The following is a 16,114-nucleotide window of genomic DNA, read 5'->3' on the forward strand; positions in this document are numbered from 1 at the left end:
TATTTCCAAGGCTTGCTTTAAACCCTTGTCAGAGCAGTGTTCACTGATACTGAAATCTGTTATCTTGGTATTTTCTGGTATTTCAGGGAAGTTGTCTCAAAACAATTTCTCGGCTAGCCAATAACTCAAAATGTATGGATTAATTTGGGGTCATAGGAATAAAACCATACCTAAAAAAGGAAGAGAGATTCCTTTTTCTGTGTCTGTGGCCTGTTTTCAAGCAAATTTTGAAGGTCATATTTGTCTTACATTTAGTCTTTCCACTTCCTTTTCCATTTACTCCCTATATATTGAGGTGTGTTAACTTCCTGTTCCAGGTCCCTCACCCTGGCACTTAATGTAAGCCTACCTTTTTTCCAAAATAGTCTCTATCCCCAGAGTATTTTGACTTCCTCAGTACTTACTGTTTTAGCCTCATGTTAGGGATAAGGTTAGTAAAAATTATATTTTAATGTTTGTTTTCATAGGTACATTTTTTGTTAACAATATTTTAGTGGTATAGTTTTAAATCGTATGCGTATATTAGGATATACTATTTTAAAAAAGTGATGAGATGCATGATCAAAAACAGTGGAGTTGGGGACCATTGCTTTAGGGAAATGTAGACCCTGTGTTGGGTTAAGTCAGCTTCAACTTTGGCTACTTTTTGTTTAACTTTTGTCCTAGGTCAGTTTCTTTAAGTTGCCTTTTTAATGACTTCTTCTACATCTCCCATATTCTTTAAAAGCTCCCCAGTTTTTTGTGTTTTGTTTTTAATAACGATGTCAACAGTGGCTGTAGCAGCAATGAAAAATTGCAGTAAAGGATGGCTTTGTGTAGACATAATTCCCTTTTAAATTAGGGGCTTTCCACATTCTTTAAGAAAACAGTAAAGAGAAGAATATAATTCATTTGGTATGAACCTCCCAAGAAATGGCCAGAATAAGCAAATTTTAGCCCTGTAAGACTCGAGGTCTCACTTACTTGTGGGATAGTTGATTTTCTAAGAAATGTGATAAATAGAATATTAGAAGAGAACAGTTATTTGGTGATTTGTTTAAAATCTTTGTCCTGTAGATTTTTTAAAAAGATTTATTTATTTGTGAGAGAGAGCAAGCATGAGTGGGGGTTGGGGGGCACAAAGGGAGAAGCGGATTCCACTGAGCAGAGAGCCTGATGTGTGTGGGGCTTGATCTAAGTTTGCTGCTAAAGATTTTGAAAAGTAAAAATCCGATTCTGGGTCCTTTGTTTTATGTATTCTAGACTGATAATATGTGGTACCAGGGAAGATAAGATTAGCAAGTATGAATTATATTTTTTGTGTTTTTTAACTTTGCTGTTTGTGTTTTTTTGAGCTGTTCATTTAAGTACAAGTTTCTCAGTAAATGATAACCTTAGTAAATGAAAGAGTATTTAAATTTCAGTAATGTGTTTGTTTGAATGTGATCATTTATTTTACCTACCTGATTGATTTGGGAAAGAGGTAACCAAACTGAAACATAGTTAATGCATATACTACTTGTGGACCCTTCCCTTTGGGTAGGTTATGTGTTAATTTTACACAGTTGGACAGTAGCAGTCTATTTTGAAAAACTTTGTACAAGTGCTTTCACCCTCTTTAAGATGAAATTTCTTTGATTTCATGATTGTTATGTTAGTTCCTAGAGTAACACAGTGGAATTTGAATTTATAACAAAGTTAGAAGGGCAGATTTAATATTGCCTGTCTTTTCTAAATAATGGAGTAAATAAGGTAATGTAATTATTTGATAGCATGTAGTTCTTATAACCTATTAAATTTAATCATGCGCTGTTAAGATTATATTAGTAATGGAAGTTTAACTTTTATTTCATTTTAACGAATTTAAAAACGTGTAAAAAATAAAATTTTATTATAGTAAGTTTTCAAATTAGAGATAAATATAAATATGGAATAATACAATTTAACCACCCAGTGGTAATGTTAATATTGTTAGCATTTTAGAAACCTGTACATTCAAACACATATTTCCTTTAATATATTGGGATATTCCCCCACATTTTCAGATATTTTTCAAGAATATTTTTATTACTGCATACATTCTTTTTGAGCTCCCAACAAACTTATTGAAGTATAATAACTGACAGAAACATGCACATACTGCAGATAAACACTTGAAAACTTTACAAAGTGAGTACACCTGTGCAGTCAGCATTCAACTCAAGAAAAAATACTGCCAGCACTCAGACATCTCCCGTTTCCTACCTATTATAAGAAGCAACCCCCACAGGGTAGCCATTATTCTGATTTTATTTTTAAGAAAAACTGTGAGATATAATTTACACATAATAAAATTCACCCATTTTCAGTGTTCAATTCAGGGATTTTTAGTAAATTTACTGAGTTGTACAGCCATCAGTATAGTTTAAAACATGTATGAATATATTTTAACCAGTTTCATTTTATTGAATACGTAGTGTATTGCCATTTTTTTGTTAATGTAAACTTTAGTGATTTTTCATATATAACTTTCTATGCATTTTGTTTCATCGGGATAGGTTTCTTAAAGTATAATCACCAGTTCAAAGAATATGTGCATTTTTATGGCTTTTGATACATAGTACCAGATTACCTTTGAAAATAATTGAGCTAATTTATTTTCCTATTGTTAGTAAATGAGTGTCTTTTTTTTTTTTTTTAACCTACCTCAACATTGGACGTATTTTTTTATTTAAAGAGTCATACCAGTTTGGTGGATGAAATATGGTGGCTCTGTTTTAATGCTCATTTCTTTGATTACTACTGTAAGTGGCTATTCATTTTATATATTTTATATATATAGTGATTTGCCTGATAGTGGTTTGTCAATTAATTTCTTAATGAATGCACCTTTTTTATTTTTAAGACATTTTAATATATTAAAAGATATGAATCCTTTGTTACAAATACTTTCCCCCAGTTTGCTTTATGTCATACTCATTTTTCATAATGAAATAGATTAAGATTTTATGCCTTAATGCCAAAAATGAAAATTTGTATTTTACTCTACCAGACTTTGGAAACTTATCTTGGTAATTTTAAAATTGGAGATGATAATGAATTACATGAATAAAATTTTTCTGTTAAAGTGTGTACCTTTCATAATTGAAATTTTAAAAAAGTATCAAGTAGACATATAAAACTAATTCATTATGCTTTGTTGCCAAACTTGGTCTTTCTAGGCAGTTATACTTAAGCATGAACATTGACGACAAACTGGAAGGATTATTTCTTAAATGTGGCGGCATAGACGAAATGCAGTCTTCCAGGGCAATGGTTGTAATGGGTGGAGTGTCTGGCCAGTCTACCGTGTCTGGGGAACTGCAGGAGTCGGTACTTCAAGACCGGAGTATGCCTCACCAGGAGATCCTTGCTGCAGATGAAGTGTTACAAGAAAGTGAAATGAGACAACAGGATATGATATCACATGATGAACTCATGGTCCATGAGGAGACAGTAAAAAATGATGAAGAGCAGATGGAAACACATGAAAGACTTCCTCAAGGACTACAGTATGCACTTAATGTCCCTGTAAGTAATTCCTTTATAAGATTAATATAACTTATAGTTAGAAACATAATTAATTTTGTGTTAAGTAATACTTCAAGTCATTGAGGAAATTTCGGAAATTGTTTAAAGGCTCAATAGTTCAAATGTTCTTGAATTGATATGCTGAATGTTGACAGAAATCACATTTGAAAAAGCAAAGTTAAGTTTTTGTATTATATACGTTTTAGAAACTTATCTTTTCCAGGATAAAATTTATTTCTCTGTCAGGATTACTGTGTATTAAATTTTAAGTGCTTCCGTTTTAAAGATTTTGTTGTAACTTCTGGGTTTCCTTGAGGAGTAGAAAGATTGAATCTTGAGCATAACTAGAGAAAGATCAGACACTTGAGGGGTTTTTCCTTCAAATTCTGTAACTTGGCAATTCCTCGTGCCTGTATTTTTTTCCTTATCTTTTTAAAAGGTATATCAGCTCTTTAATTTTTCCTGTTTATCTTAGATGTTGTGGTTTAATCACCTAAAGTATTGTTTTTTAGGCACCCATAACTTTTTTGCCTTCTTGTGTTTTTATTTTTACATGATGACCAGCAAAATCGTAACCATAGTGTAATCTTCTTCTATTCTTTCTGTGATATTAAACCTGGATTTCTTTCAGTATATCTAATATACTGTGCTTTTTCTTTTGCTTCAGAACCTTCATATATCCTGGTTATAATATTCCCCTCAGCCATACCCCCTCCCTGTTTTTTATCTAGTTAGTGGTTCATCATTATCAGCCTTCCCCTTCTGTTTAGTCCAGGTTGAGTTCCTACAATAGGGACTTGGGGTTACTTGTTCAGTGTCTGTGTCTCTGATAGATTATAGGCTCTATGAGAGCATGAATTTTGTCTTATGTTCCATTGTATCCCCGGTATTGGCACATCGTGTGAATGAATGAATAATACTTATAGTTGTGTTCTAATACATGTGCTCACCAACTTTTACCTAGCCCATTGCAATAGCTTTTTCATGTGTTGGATTATATTAATTGATTTTTGAATGGTGAACCACCCTTATATACCTATAATACATCCCACTTGGTTGTGGTTATAATTCTTACTATATATCGTTGGGTTCAATTTGCTAATAAGTTGTTGAGGACTTTTGTATCTATGTTCATAATATATATTGGTCTAGTTTTCTTGTAATACTTTCATATCTGATTTTGATATTAGAGTAATCCTGGTCTCATAGAATGATCTAGGAGTATTCCTCTGCTTCTGACTTCTGGAAGAGATTGTAGAGAATTGGTATAATTTCTTCCATAAATGTATGATAGAATTCACCAGCGAGTACTTATGGTCCGGTACTTTATTTTTTGGAAGGTTATTAATTACTGACTCAATTTCCTTAATAGATGTAGGCCTGTTCAGATTGTTTATTTCTTTTGTGTGAGTTTTTACAGATTGTGTCTTTTAAGGAATTGGTCCCATTTCATCTAGATTATCAAATTTGTGGGCCTGGAGTTGTTCATAATATTCCTTTGTTATCCTTTTAATGTCCATTGTTGTTCAGCAGGTCTCTAGAACTGTTTCATCTTTCAAAACTGAATCTCTGTGCCTATTGGACAACGATTCCCTGTTTTTCTCCAGACCCCAGTAGAGGCTTACTGATTTTTTAAAAATTTTTTTATTGTTATGTTAATCACCATACATTACATCATTAGTTTTTGATGTAGTGTTCCATAATTCATTGTGCATAACACGCAGTGCTCCACACAGAATGTGCCCTCTTTAATACCCATAACCAGGCTAACCCATCCCCCCACCCCCCTCCCCTTTAGAACCCTCAGTTTGTTTTTCAGAGTCCATCGTCTCTCATGGTTTGTCTCCCCCTCCGATTTACTCCCCTTCATTCTTCCCCTCCTGCTATCTTCTTTTTCTTTTTTCTTAACATATGTTGCATTATTTGTTTCAGAGGTACAGATCTGTGATTCAACAGTCTTGCACAATTCACAGCGCTCACCATAGCACATACCCTCCCCAATGCCTATCACCCAGCCACCCCAGAGGCTTACTGATTTTATCCCTATTTTAGAAGAGTCAGCTTTTGGGCGCCTGGGTGGCTCAGTTGGTTAAGCGACTGCCTTCGGCTCAGGTCATGATCCCGGAGTCCTGGGATCGAGTCCCACATCGGGCTCCCTGCTCGGCAGGGAGTCTGCTCCTCCCTCTGACCCTCTTCCCTCTCGTGCTCTCTATCTCTCATTCTCTCTCTCTCAAATAAATAAATAAAATCTTAAAAAAAAAAAAAAAAAAGAAGAGTCAGCTTTTGATTTTCTCTGTTGATTTCTAGTTTTCAGTTTCACTGATTTCTGCTCTAATTTTTATGATTTCTTTTGTTATTTTGGATTAATTTGCTCTTGTTTTCTAGTTTTCTAAGGGGGAAGATTAGATGATTGATTTTAGATCTTTTCTAATATATGCATTCAATGCTATAAATTTCCCTCTAAGCACTGCTTTTACTGGATCCCACAAATTTTGATAAATTGTATTTTTATTTTCATTGAATTCAGTATATCTTTTAATTTCTCCTCAGATTTCTTCTTTGATCCACATGTTATTTAGAAGTATGTTGTTTAATCTCCAAGTGTTTGGGGATTTAGCAGCTATTTTTCTGTTACTAATTTCCAGATTAATTCTGTTGTTGTCTGAGAGCATACATCATATAATTTCTGTTCTTTGAAATTTGTTAAGGTGTGTTTTATGGCTCTGAAAGTGGTCTGTGAGTGTTCCATGTGAGCTTGAGAAGATTGTGTGTTTTCCTGTTGATGAAGTGGTCTATAGATTGCATTAGCCTTTTTAATAGGACTGATTGTCCTATAAATATAGATTGTCCTATCTGTATTTCATATAGTTTCTGTAGTGATCTTTCTGAATGAGTTTTATATTTCTCACTCCCCTATGAAAACCTCTTTAGAGGTTCCTGTTGCTAAACAGCTAAAATACAGCCTAATGTAGAGGCAGAAAGAGCCTGTATAATCATGATCAGATCTCTTCTAACAACCCCTTAGACAGTAGTTCAACAGCTTCTCTCCCCCATTTATACATGAAGTGTATCATATTACTTTATTTGCCCAGCTCCACTATGATTTTTTCTATTACTTGGGTATATGTTGTATATACTTGTAATATTCTTTGATTGGCAATCTGCTTGTTTTTACTTCTCAGCTGAAAAGATTTCTCTTGTTTGATTTTCATTATGATAGCTAACATTTTGCATTTCTTTGCTTACAAGACTATAAGGTCCCTTTTCTGGATCCTGCCTTCAACCTTTGTGTTCTCAATACCTGGGCTGTAGTAGGCAGTCAAATATTTTTTGAGTGGAAAAAAAAACGTGTGTGTGTGTGTGTGTGTGTGTGTGTGTGTATGTATTTTTTTTAATTGAGGAAAAGTGTAAAGTGAATGCTCTCAGATGCTAAGTTTAAAGTTCAGAGTTTAGACAACTGCATAGACTTGTATAACCTACAACCCATCAAGATACAGAATATTTCTGTCATCCTAGAAGGTTTCTGTGTGTTTCTTCCTGATCAGTCCCTTTGAGAACTTTATGTATATAGAATCATGTGTAACTCTTGTGTCTGGCTTCTTTTGCTCAGCACAATGTTTTTGGTTTATCCATATTGGTTGAATGTATACATAAGTAGTTCATTTCCTTTTTACTGTTGATTAATATTCTGTTGTGTTATTGTCCTAAAATCTGTTTATTCATTTCCCCTTTTATGGTCATGTTATCTCTAGTTTTCAACCTTTATGGATAAACCTGCTATGAGCTATGAACATTTTGTACAAGTCTTTTTTCATTTCTTTTGGGTACTTCTTTATACAAGTTAAGGCATCTCTCTTGGGTTCTCATTTTATTTGATGGAGCTAGTGTTTGTTTTTGTGTCAGTATTACACTGTCTTGATTGCTGAATCTTGTGTAGTAAATCTTGAAGTCAGGTAATATGGTCTTCCGTTTTTGTTATTTTTCTTGCAAGACTGTTGTGACCATTTGAGGTTGTTTGTATTTTCATATAAAATATAGAATCAGCCTTTCGGTTTTTATAAAGAGAACCAGCTGGGATTTTATTGGGATTATATTAATTCTACATATTGACTTGATAAAAATCAACATCTAAACAATAGTGGCTTCTAATCCATGAACATGATATGTTGCTATATTTATGTAGGTTTTCTATAATTTATCTTAGCCTTGTTCTTTTCAGTGTAGAGTTATTGGAAATATTTTAAGTTTATCCCTAAGTATTTTGTGTTTTGGATGTAATTGTCAATGGTATTTTGAAAAATTTCAATGTTTAATTGTTCATGACTAGTGTATAGAAATGTAGTTGATTCTTTTTAAATTGACCATGTGTCCTCTGACTGTTATATGTACATATAAGTTCTAGTAGTTATTTTGTTGATTCCTTAAGTTTATTCACAGTCACATTGTCTGATCATATTGTTCATGCATTTTACATTTTCCTTTCCAGTATATATCTCCCCCTGCCCCCACGCCCCTACCCCCCACGGTGTATATCTCTTCTTTTTCTTGTCTTATTGTATTGACTGGGGCCTTCAGTACAATGATGAATAAAGGTGGTAAGAGTAGACATCTTTGCCTTGTTCCTGATCTTTAGGGGACTCATTTAGTTTTTCACCATTAAGAATTATTTTAGCTGTAGATTTTTTGTAGATGATCTTCATTACATTGAAGAAATTTTCTTTCTAATTTCCTGAGACTTTTTTAAATAAATGAATTTGTAACTTCAGATGCTTTTTCTGTGTCTGTTAAGTGATAATGATTTTTTTCTCCTTATTATCTTAGTATGGTGAATGATGTTGATTGATTTTCAAGTATTAAACCATCCTCGTATTCCTGGGATAAACTGCACTTGGTCATGATGTGTCATCCTTTTTGTACATTGCTGGATTCAGTTTACTAACTTTTTAAAGTAATTTTTAAGTGTACATTTATGAGGGATATTAGTTTTCTCACAATACCTTTGTTTTAGATGTACTAGCCTCATAAATGAGTTAGGAAATATTTCCTACTGCATTTTCTGAAAGAGTTTGTGTAAGATTTGTACAAAATGTACGATATGTACATATTTACATATTTGATAGGCTTCACTACTAAAGCTAACCTGGGACTGCATTTTCTTTGTGAGAAGTTTTAAATTCCAAGTTCAATTTTTATTTATTTATATATATATATTTTTAAAGATTTTGTTTATTTGACAGAGAGAGAGAGACCGCGAGAGAAGGAACGCAAGCAGGGGGAGTGGGAGGGGGAGAAGCAGGCCTCCTGCCGAGCAGGGAGCCCAATGCAGAGCTCCATCCCAGGACCCTGAGATCATGACCCAAGCCGAAGGCAGTCGCTTAACCGACTAAGCCACCCAGGTGCCCCCCAAGTTCAATTTTTAAAGCATATTTAAGGTTTCTCAGATTTTTAAATTTTTTTCTTGAATCCATTTTGATAAGTTGTATTTTTCAAGGAATTCATCCATTTCTTCTTGTTTAATTGAACAGAATTTTTCATAATTTTTAAATTTCTTTTATTGTGTAAGGATCTATAATGATTTTTTCTTTCTCATTCCTGATCGTGGTAGTTTGTCCTTTCCTTGACTAGTCTGGATAGTGGTTTATCAATTTTATTGGTCTCTTCAAAGAATCAGGTTTTGGTTTTATTGATTGTTACTATTGTGAATTTCAACTTCAACTCATCTTTATTATTTCCTTCCTTCTACCTACTTTGTTTTTAATTTCTCTTTTCCTAGCTTTAAAAAAATTTATTTTATTTTATTATGTTATGTTAATCACCATACATTACATCATTAGTTTTTGATGTAGTGTTCCATGAGTCGTAGCTTTTAAAGTGGGAGGCCAGATGACTGTTACAGGCCATTCTTCATTTTTGATATACACATTTGGAGCTATAAACTTCTCTTAACTTCCTTTGTGATTTCATTTTGATCCATGAATCAATTAGAAGTTTTTTGCTTAACTTCTAATGTTTCGAAGTTTCCCAGGTATCTTTTTGTCCTTGATACTGAATTATTGTGGTCAGAGAATATACAGTGTATGATTTCAGTCTTTTTAAATTCATTGAGACTTGTTTTAGGGTCCAGTATGTGGTTAGTTGGTCAGTGTTTTATACTCTCCTGAAAAGAATGTGTATTTTGGATGTTATTGGGTAGGTTATTTTGTAAATGTCAATTAGGTCAAGTTGGCCTAGTTATGGTCTTTGACACTTTTTTTTTTAAGTTTTTATTTTAATTCCAGTTAGTTAACTAACATAGTTAATATTAGTTTTGGTTATACAGTATACAGCACCATACATCACCTGGTGCTCATCAAAGTGCATTCCTAAATCCCCATCATTTATTTAACCCGTTCTTCCACCTCCTGCCCTCTGGTAACCATCTGTAATTAAGAGTCTGTTTCTTGATTTGTCTTTCTCTTTTCTCCCCCCTTTGCTCATTTGTTTTGTTTCTTTAATTCCACATATGAGTGAAATCATATGGTGTTTGTCTTTCTCTGAGTTATTTTGCTTAGCATTATACTCTTCAGAATCATCCATGTTGTTGCAAATAGCAAGATTTCATTCTTTTTTATGGTTGAATCATATTCCATCATGTATGTGTACTACATCTTCTTTATCCATTGGTCAGTTGATGGACACTAGGGCTGCTTCCATATATCGGCTATTGTAAATAATGCTGCAACAAACATGGGGGGCATGTATCCCTTGGAATTAGTGCTTTTAAATTCTTCAGGTAAATACCCAGTAGTGTGATTGCTGGATCATAGAGTAGTTCTATTTTTAACTTTTTGAGGAACCTCCATACTGTTTTCCACAGTAGCTGTATCAGTTTGCATTCCCACCACTCGTTCATGAGTGTTCCTTTTTCTCCACATCCTCACCAACACCTGTTTCTTGTATTGTTGGTTTTAGCCATTCTGATAGTGTGAGGTAATAACTCATTGTAGTTTTGATTTGCATTTCCCTCATGGTAAGTGATGCTGATTATCTTTTCATGTGTCTTGGCCATCTGTATGTCTTTGGAGAAATATCTATTCATGTCTTCTGCCTATTTTTTGATTGGATTATTTATTTTTGGGGTATTGAGTCATCTGAGTTCTTTATATATTTTGGATTGGTTTTTGACACTGATCCTTTACTGATCTATTGTCTTCCAACAGTTAAAGTTTATTTGTAAAAAGACCCAGTTGAAAACTACATATTGCATTAATTGACACGTCTCTAGTTTTCTTTAGCCTGTGTTAGTTCCTCACTTTTAAAATTTTATGATCATAATGCTTGAAGATTATAACCATTTATTTTGTAGAATGTTTCTCAGTTTGGGTTTATCTGATTTTTCCTCTTAATGATAGTCAAATTACCATCTTTGGGAGGGGTATCACAAAAAGTGATGCTGTGTCTTCTCTGCATTGCATTCTAATAGGTGGCACATGATTTTTATTTGCCCCATTCTGATGGTTCACTCTGATTAGTTGATTAAGGTGATGTCTGGCAGGTTTTGTCACTGTAAAGTTAATCTCATTTCCTCATCACACTTTTTAATTTATTTATTTATATCAGTATGGGCTTAGGAATTTTATTAACTGGGTTAAAATCTATTACTATGATTGTTTTAATGCTTGACTTAAGATTTGGCCAATTGGATCCTCCGCAAGCTGACTTCTATGTTCTTTTGACATGTCCCATCAATCTTTTTAGCACATCCTTGCTTTCTGTCATAAGATTTTTAGGCCTGTCTGGTGTGTTTCTTGCCTCACCCTTGGAATCAGCCATTTCTCTAAGGAGGCCTCGTTCATTTTCGTGGAGAATGGCATTTAGAAGGCAAGATCTGGGTGCCTAATGTGCTGCTCATTGCTGTTGGGGTATAGCTACTTCCAGGCCTGTCAGTGGACAAAGCCAGAGAATATATGTATGTGTATAATTAAATACATTTATATGTATATATGTACACCCACTTCTATCTATAATTATCTCCATATCTATCAGTATTATAAAACTATGAGTCACACTGATCCCTCCAATTACAGTCCATTACCACAGTACATTTTAGTTTTCTCCCTTCTGTATTTTATAACTCCCTTTTTAAAAAGTGAGAAGTCTGGCTTTCTTTATCAGTATATTTCCTTACTTGATCAGACCTCCCTCCCTCCCTCTCATGCCCTGTGTAAACCATTTGTCACCCCATCTTCCTGTGCAGATGCCCTCTTCCTCTACTGAGGCTCCTACACTGCATGGCAGTCCATGCTGTCCTCCCTGCATGTGCTTTCACAACTTGCACGGGACCTCATCACCATATGGAGCCCTCCTTATACACTGTGCTGGTCCACGCTCACACTTGGTATCCTTCTCACCCCACTTAGCTTCTGACACCTTGCTCCAGGCTGCCTTTCCCCTATAACGTAGATCCTTATGCTCCCTGGGTTCTGACACCTCACCCTTAGCTGTCTTCTGTGAAGAACCTCCTCACCCTGCTTACACTCTTACATCTTGCTTTGTGCAGCAGATGCCTGTTTATCTTGTCTGGGATCTCATATCCTGTTACGCCTTCAGGAATGAATGGTTCATGGAGAGTGGGTAAATAAGGAGGGGAAGGAAGAGGAAGGGACAAAACATTATCCTTTTACTTTTGGTTAAACTTAATTTTGAAATTACATAGATTCATAGGAAGTTACAAAATTAGTAGAGAGGTCCCGTGTACCCTTCACCCAGTTTCCTCTAGTGATTAAATTCTACATAATTATAGTACAATCTCAAAATCAGGAAATTGACATTGCTATAATATGTCCAGTGCTGTATACTTTACCACACATGTAGATATGTGTAACCGCCATCACAGCCAGGAGACAGAATGAATCCATCATGACAAAGATCTCTGTGGTGTGACCGTTTGTAGTCACACCTCTTCTACTGTTCCTAACCCCTGGCTATCCTACCCCTGATTTATTTTATACGTCTGTGTCTTTGTCATTTTGAGAATGTTTTATTAGTGGACTCATGCAGTATGTGATCTTTAGAGGTTGACTTTTTTCATTTAACATAATGCCTTTGAGAGTCATCTGAGTTATTGTGTGTATTAGTAATTTGTTCCTTTTTATTATAGAATAGTATTCCATGGTGTTGATGCACCACAGTTTAACCATTCACTTACTAAAGGACATTTTAGTTGTTTCTACACTTTGGATATTACAAATCTGCTATGAACATTCATGCATAGGTTTTTGTGTGAGCATAGGTGTGTGATAAATACCTTGTCATACTCCCACCACCAGATATACACTCCTAACATTTTGGTATATATACTAATGTCCGTTTTTGATATGTATACCAGACAATAGGATCATGTTGCTTTTTATCTACTGTTTTCATTTACCAGCATATTTTGAACTTTTCTTAACTTCTTATTCTTCTAATACTTCTTAAATGTTTGTTTCATATTCCATATTTGTGGATAATTTGAAATCAAGTCCTGCTACTAGGTAGCATTACTAGGTAATGATAAATTTTTCATTCTGAGAAGGAGTCAATGAAAAGTTGTCTCATAGTATATACCAGAGGGCAGAATTTAGGATTGTGTAACATTGCTCTGTAGTAGAACACAACAGACACAAGAAATTATATCCCTTTTTCTTACTTAGGCATTCCCACTAATATGGCACAGTGGTGAAGGGTAAGTCTTGGGATCATGAATATATATTTTTGAATTAAAGAGAGGACATTGATCTAGAACAATATGATCCAGGTCCCCAGAAGTAAGAAGACTTGAATTACCAGGCCTTTCATCCTTTTTAGATTATGTGCTAAAGACTTTTAAAAATAGATATTGAGGATATTAATGATTTTCTTCTTTTATTTGCTCATTCATTTGGAAGCCACAAAGAACTTTTTCATATTAACTTCTTTTGTTAACTAAAAACTAAAGTAGAATTTTAAGTTTTCTTAGATTGTTAAATAACAGTTTAGGTTCTGTAGCCTATGTAAACTCTCTAGTGTTTTGTGACAATTGAAGTAAAAGTTCCTCATTTGTGATAACTGCTAATTTTCAGAGTTTATCTTAACCTTATTCTAAATCAGTCACCCAAACTCAATGGCCGTACATTTTCGGCAGCAATGTCCAGGCCACCTTTTGAATGTCTACAGTTTACTCATTAGAACTTTGTTTTCTAGGGCGCCTGGGTGGCTCAGTTGGTTAAGTGACTGCCTTTGGCTTGGGTCATGGTCCCGGAGTCCTGGGATCGAGTCCCACATCGGGCTCCCAGCTCAGCGGGGAGCCTGCTTCTCCCTCTGACCCTCTCTCCTCTCATGCTGTTTCTCTCTCTCTCTCAAATAAATAAATAAATAAAATCTTAAAAAAAAAGAACTTTGTTTTCTAATGTGTTAGAAACTTGAATTAAAATGAAATAAAATTAGTTTTTCAGTTCTTAAGTCTCATTAGCCACATTTTAGGTGCTCAATAGCCACATGTAGTTAGTGGCTTCTGTTTTGGACAGCAAAAATAAACAACATTTCTAACATTGCAGAAAGTTTTATTAGAAACACTGTGCTAGAAAGCTTTATAACTCAGAAACTGAATTTCTTTTAGAAATGTGAAAAAAGTATTTGGTTTATTCTTTTAATTCTTATATTCATTCAGTAGGAATTGAGAAATCATAACTCTCTATGGGCTTTATTTTTCCATTTTGATGGCAAGCATGTTGAAGAGTAAAGACATGTTTGTGTTGACAAATTGGAGCAAAATGTAATTCATAATGATATATATGCTACATTTGTTTTTTAGAAAACTTGGATTGTATCACTTGAGCAAAAGGATTTTATAAATTAGGAAACATAAAAAATCATGTTCTAGTCATATAATGATATAAAATGTGAAGTATTTCAGATATTTATAACTCCTGAAAAAATATACTTCAGCATTTTTGTGGCATTTTATTTTAGTCATGGATTTCTGTGCTATAAAACAGCATGAACAAAATTGTAGGAATACTTTCATGTATTTCCTATTTATGATTATTTTGTTCATGGCCTAGGAAACTCAAAATGTATTTGGCCATTGGCATAAGACCTTTATTTGGTTTTTTAGTTTTTAAATTTTCTTAAATCCTGTTATTAATTTAAGGAGGGGTGTATAGATATTTTCCCATATGCCTCTTGCTCTAGTCAGTAAAAACCTAACATACTGATGCTAGCAATTTGAGTATATATCTTGTAATGGCTAACCTTTTCCCTTTTATTAAAAAAGAAAAGAAAAAAATCAACCCTAACCCATTTCAGTGGTTTTAAGATATTTTTTATTTTTGCCACGTATTTTGTGCTCTGTTTTAATTCCAGAATTGGATTGCATTCATTGGTGACAAATGATCTTTCACAAGCATCCTGGAAAGTGACAAATCTGTTTGCCGTTGTATTTATTTGCTTAAATAGTCATTGGTAGGGTATGTTTCTTCGCTTTTTGGCTAACTCTCAGCTTGTTATCCCCATTACATTGTATACTTTAAAAAAAAACAGTTACTTATAACTTGCAGCCAATTCTTATTACCATTACATTTCTTTTAGAGTTCATCTGAGGGCTGTTATGAGGGCTCTATGTTTTAAGAAGTGTTTTTATTCTTCCCATTCAAATACTTTTTACTTCAGCATACTCTTTGGATATCTTTTGCAGAAATAGATTCGTTAATTAAGCTTAATTTAAGGAGAAGAGATGGTAATTTATATCAACTCAAGTTTTTTTTTTCTTAAACAAGATTTTATTCACATGCTCTATAGACCTTAGAAAGTACCATGTTTGGTAGGAATCAGTATATGAGCAGAAAACCTGGCATAAGTAATCGTGCTTCATAGTTTCTCCTGGTGTGAGTCATACTACTGCTTATTTATTATTTCAACTTACTTGATAAGCAGATGAGTCAAGGTTTCTCTTGTAAGAGATTGTTTTAGGGCACCTGGGTGGCTCAGTCCGTTAAATGCCATGCTCAGGTCATGATCCTAGGGTCCTGGGATTGAATCCCACGTCAGGCTCACTGCAGGCTCATCCAGGAGTCCTCATCTCCCTCTCCCTCTACACCCCCCCCCCCACCCCGTGCTCGCTCTTTCTCTCAAATAAAATCTTTAAAAAAAAAAAAAGATTGTTTTAGGGAGCTAACCCACAATGATCTATAGTTTTAGTATCCTTCCATGCTCTTAGAGTTGTTTGATTTCATTATTTTCCCTTTATGTGGACATAAATTATTAATAGAAGACTTCTTTCTAGATGACTGTATTAACATAGCCAGTCTCCTAACACGTTTAATTTAGTTCTGTGTGATCTTTGATGTTTGACTCATCTGGAATTGTGAGGCAGTGGTACTGAATGAGCATTATACTCTCTTACTTAGGACAATAATACACAAATTGAAAATCATTATGGACAAGGCTATAGAGTCAGCCTAGCTAGATCAGTCTCAGAGGTATCTACTTTGGTTTTTTCATAATGGTATGATGTAGGTTATTATAAACAATTACATAATCATTGTAAAGATTCAAATAGTTTAGAACAAAGTAAAAGGTAAAAATT

The 16,114-nt window shown here is 34.2% G+C and overlaps 1 protein-coding gene across 7 annotated transcripts in view; it reads left to right on the forward strand.

Moving 5' to 3' along the window:
* Positions 1–16,114, forward strand: part of ZNF148 (zinc finger protein 148) — a 122,875-nt gene that overhangs the window by 46,171 nt on the left and 60,590 nt on the right. For all 7 annotated transcript variants that reach the window (XM_027582726.1, XM_027582725.2, XM_027582720.2 and 4 more), the window contains one exon: positions 3,180–3,528. In XM_027582726.1, the coding sequence (XP_027438527.1) occupies positions 3,196–3,528 (333 nt within the window). In that variant the 5' untranslated portion in view covers positions 3,180–3,195. The remainder of the gene's footprint in view (positions 1–3,179; positions 3,529–16,114) is intronic.

The sequence above is a fragment of the Zalophus californianus genome, chromosome 1 (assembly GCF_009762305.2).
Source record: "Zalophus californianus isolate mZalCal1 chromosome 1, mZalCal1.pri.v2, whole genome shotgun sequence".
Taxonomy (NCBI): Eukaryota; Metazoa; Chordata; class Mammalia; order Carnivora; family Otariidae; genus Zalophus; species Zalophus californianus.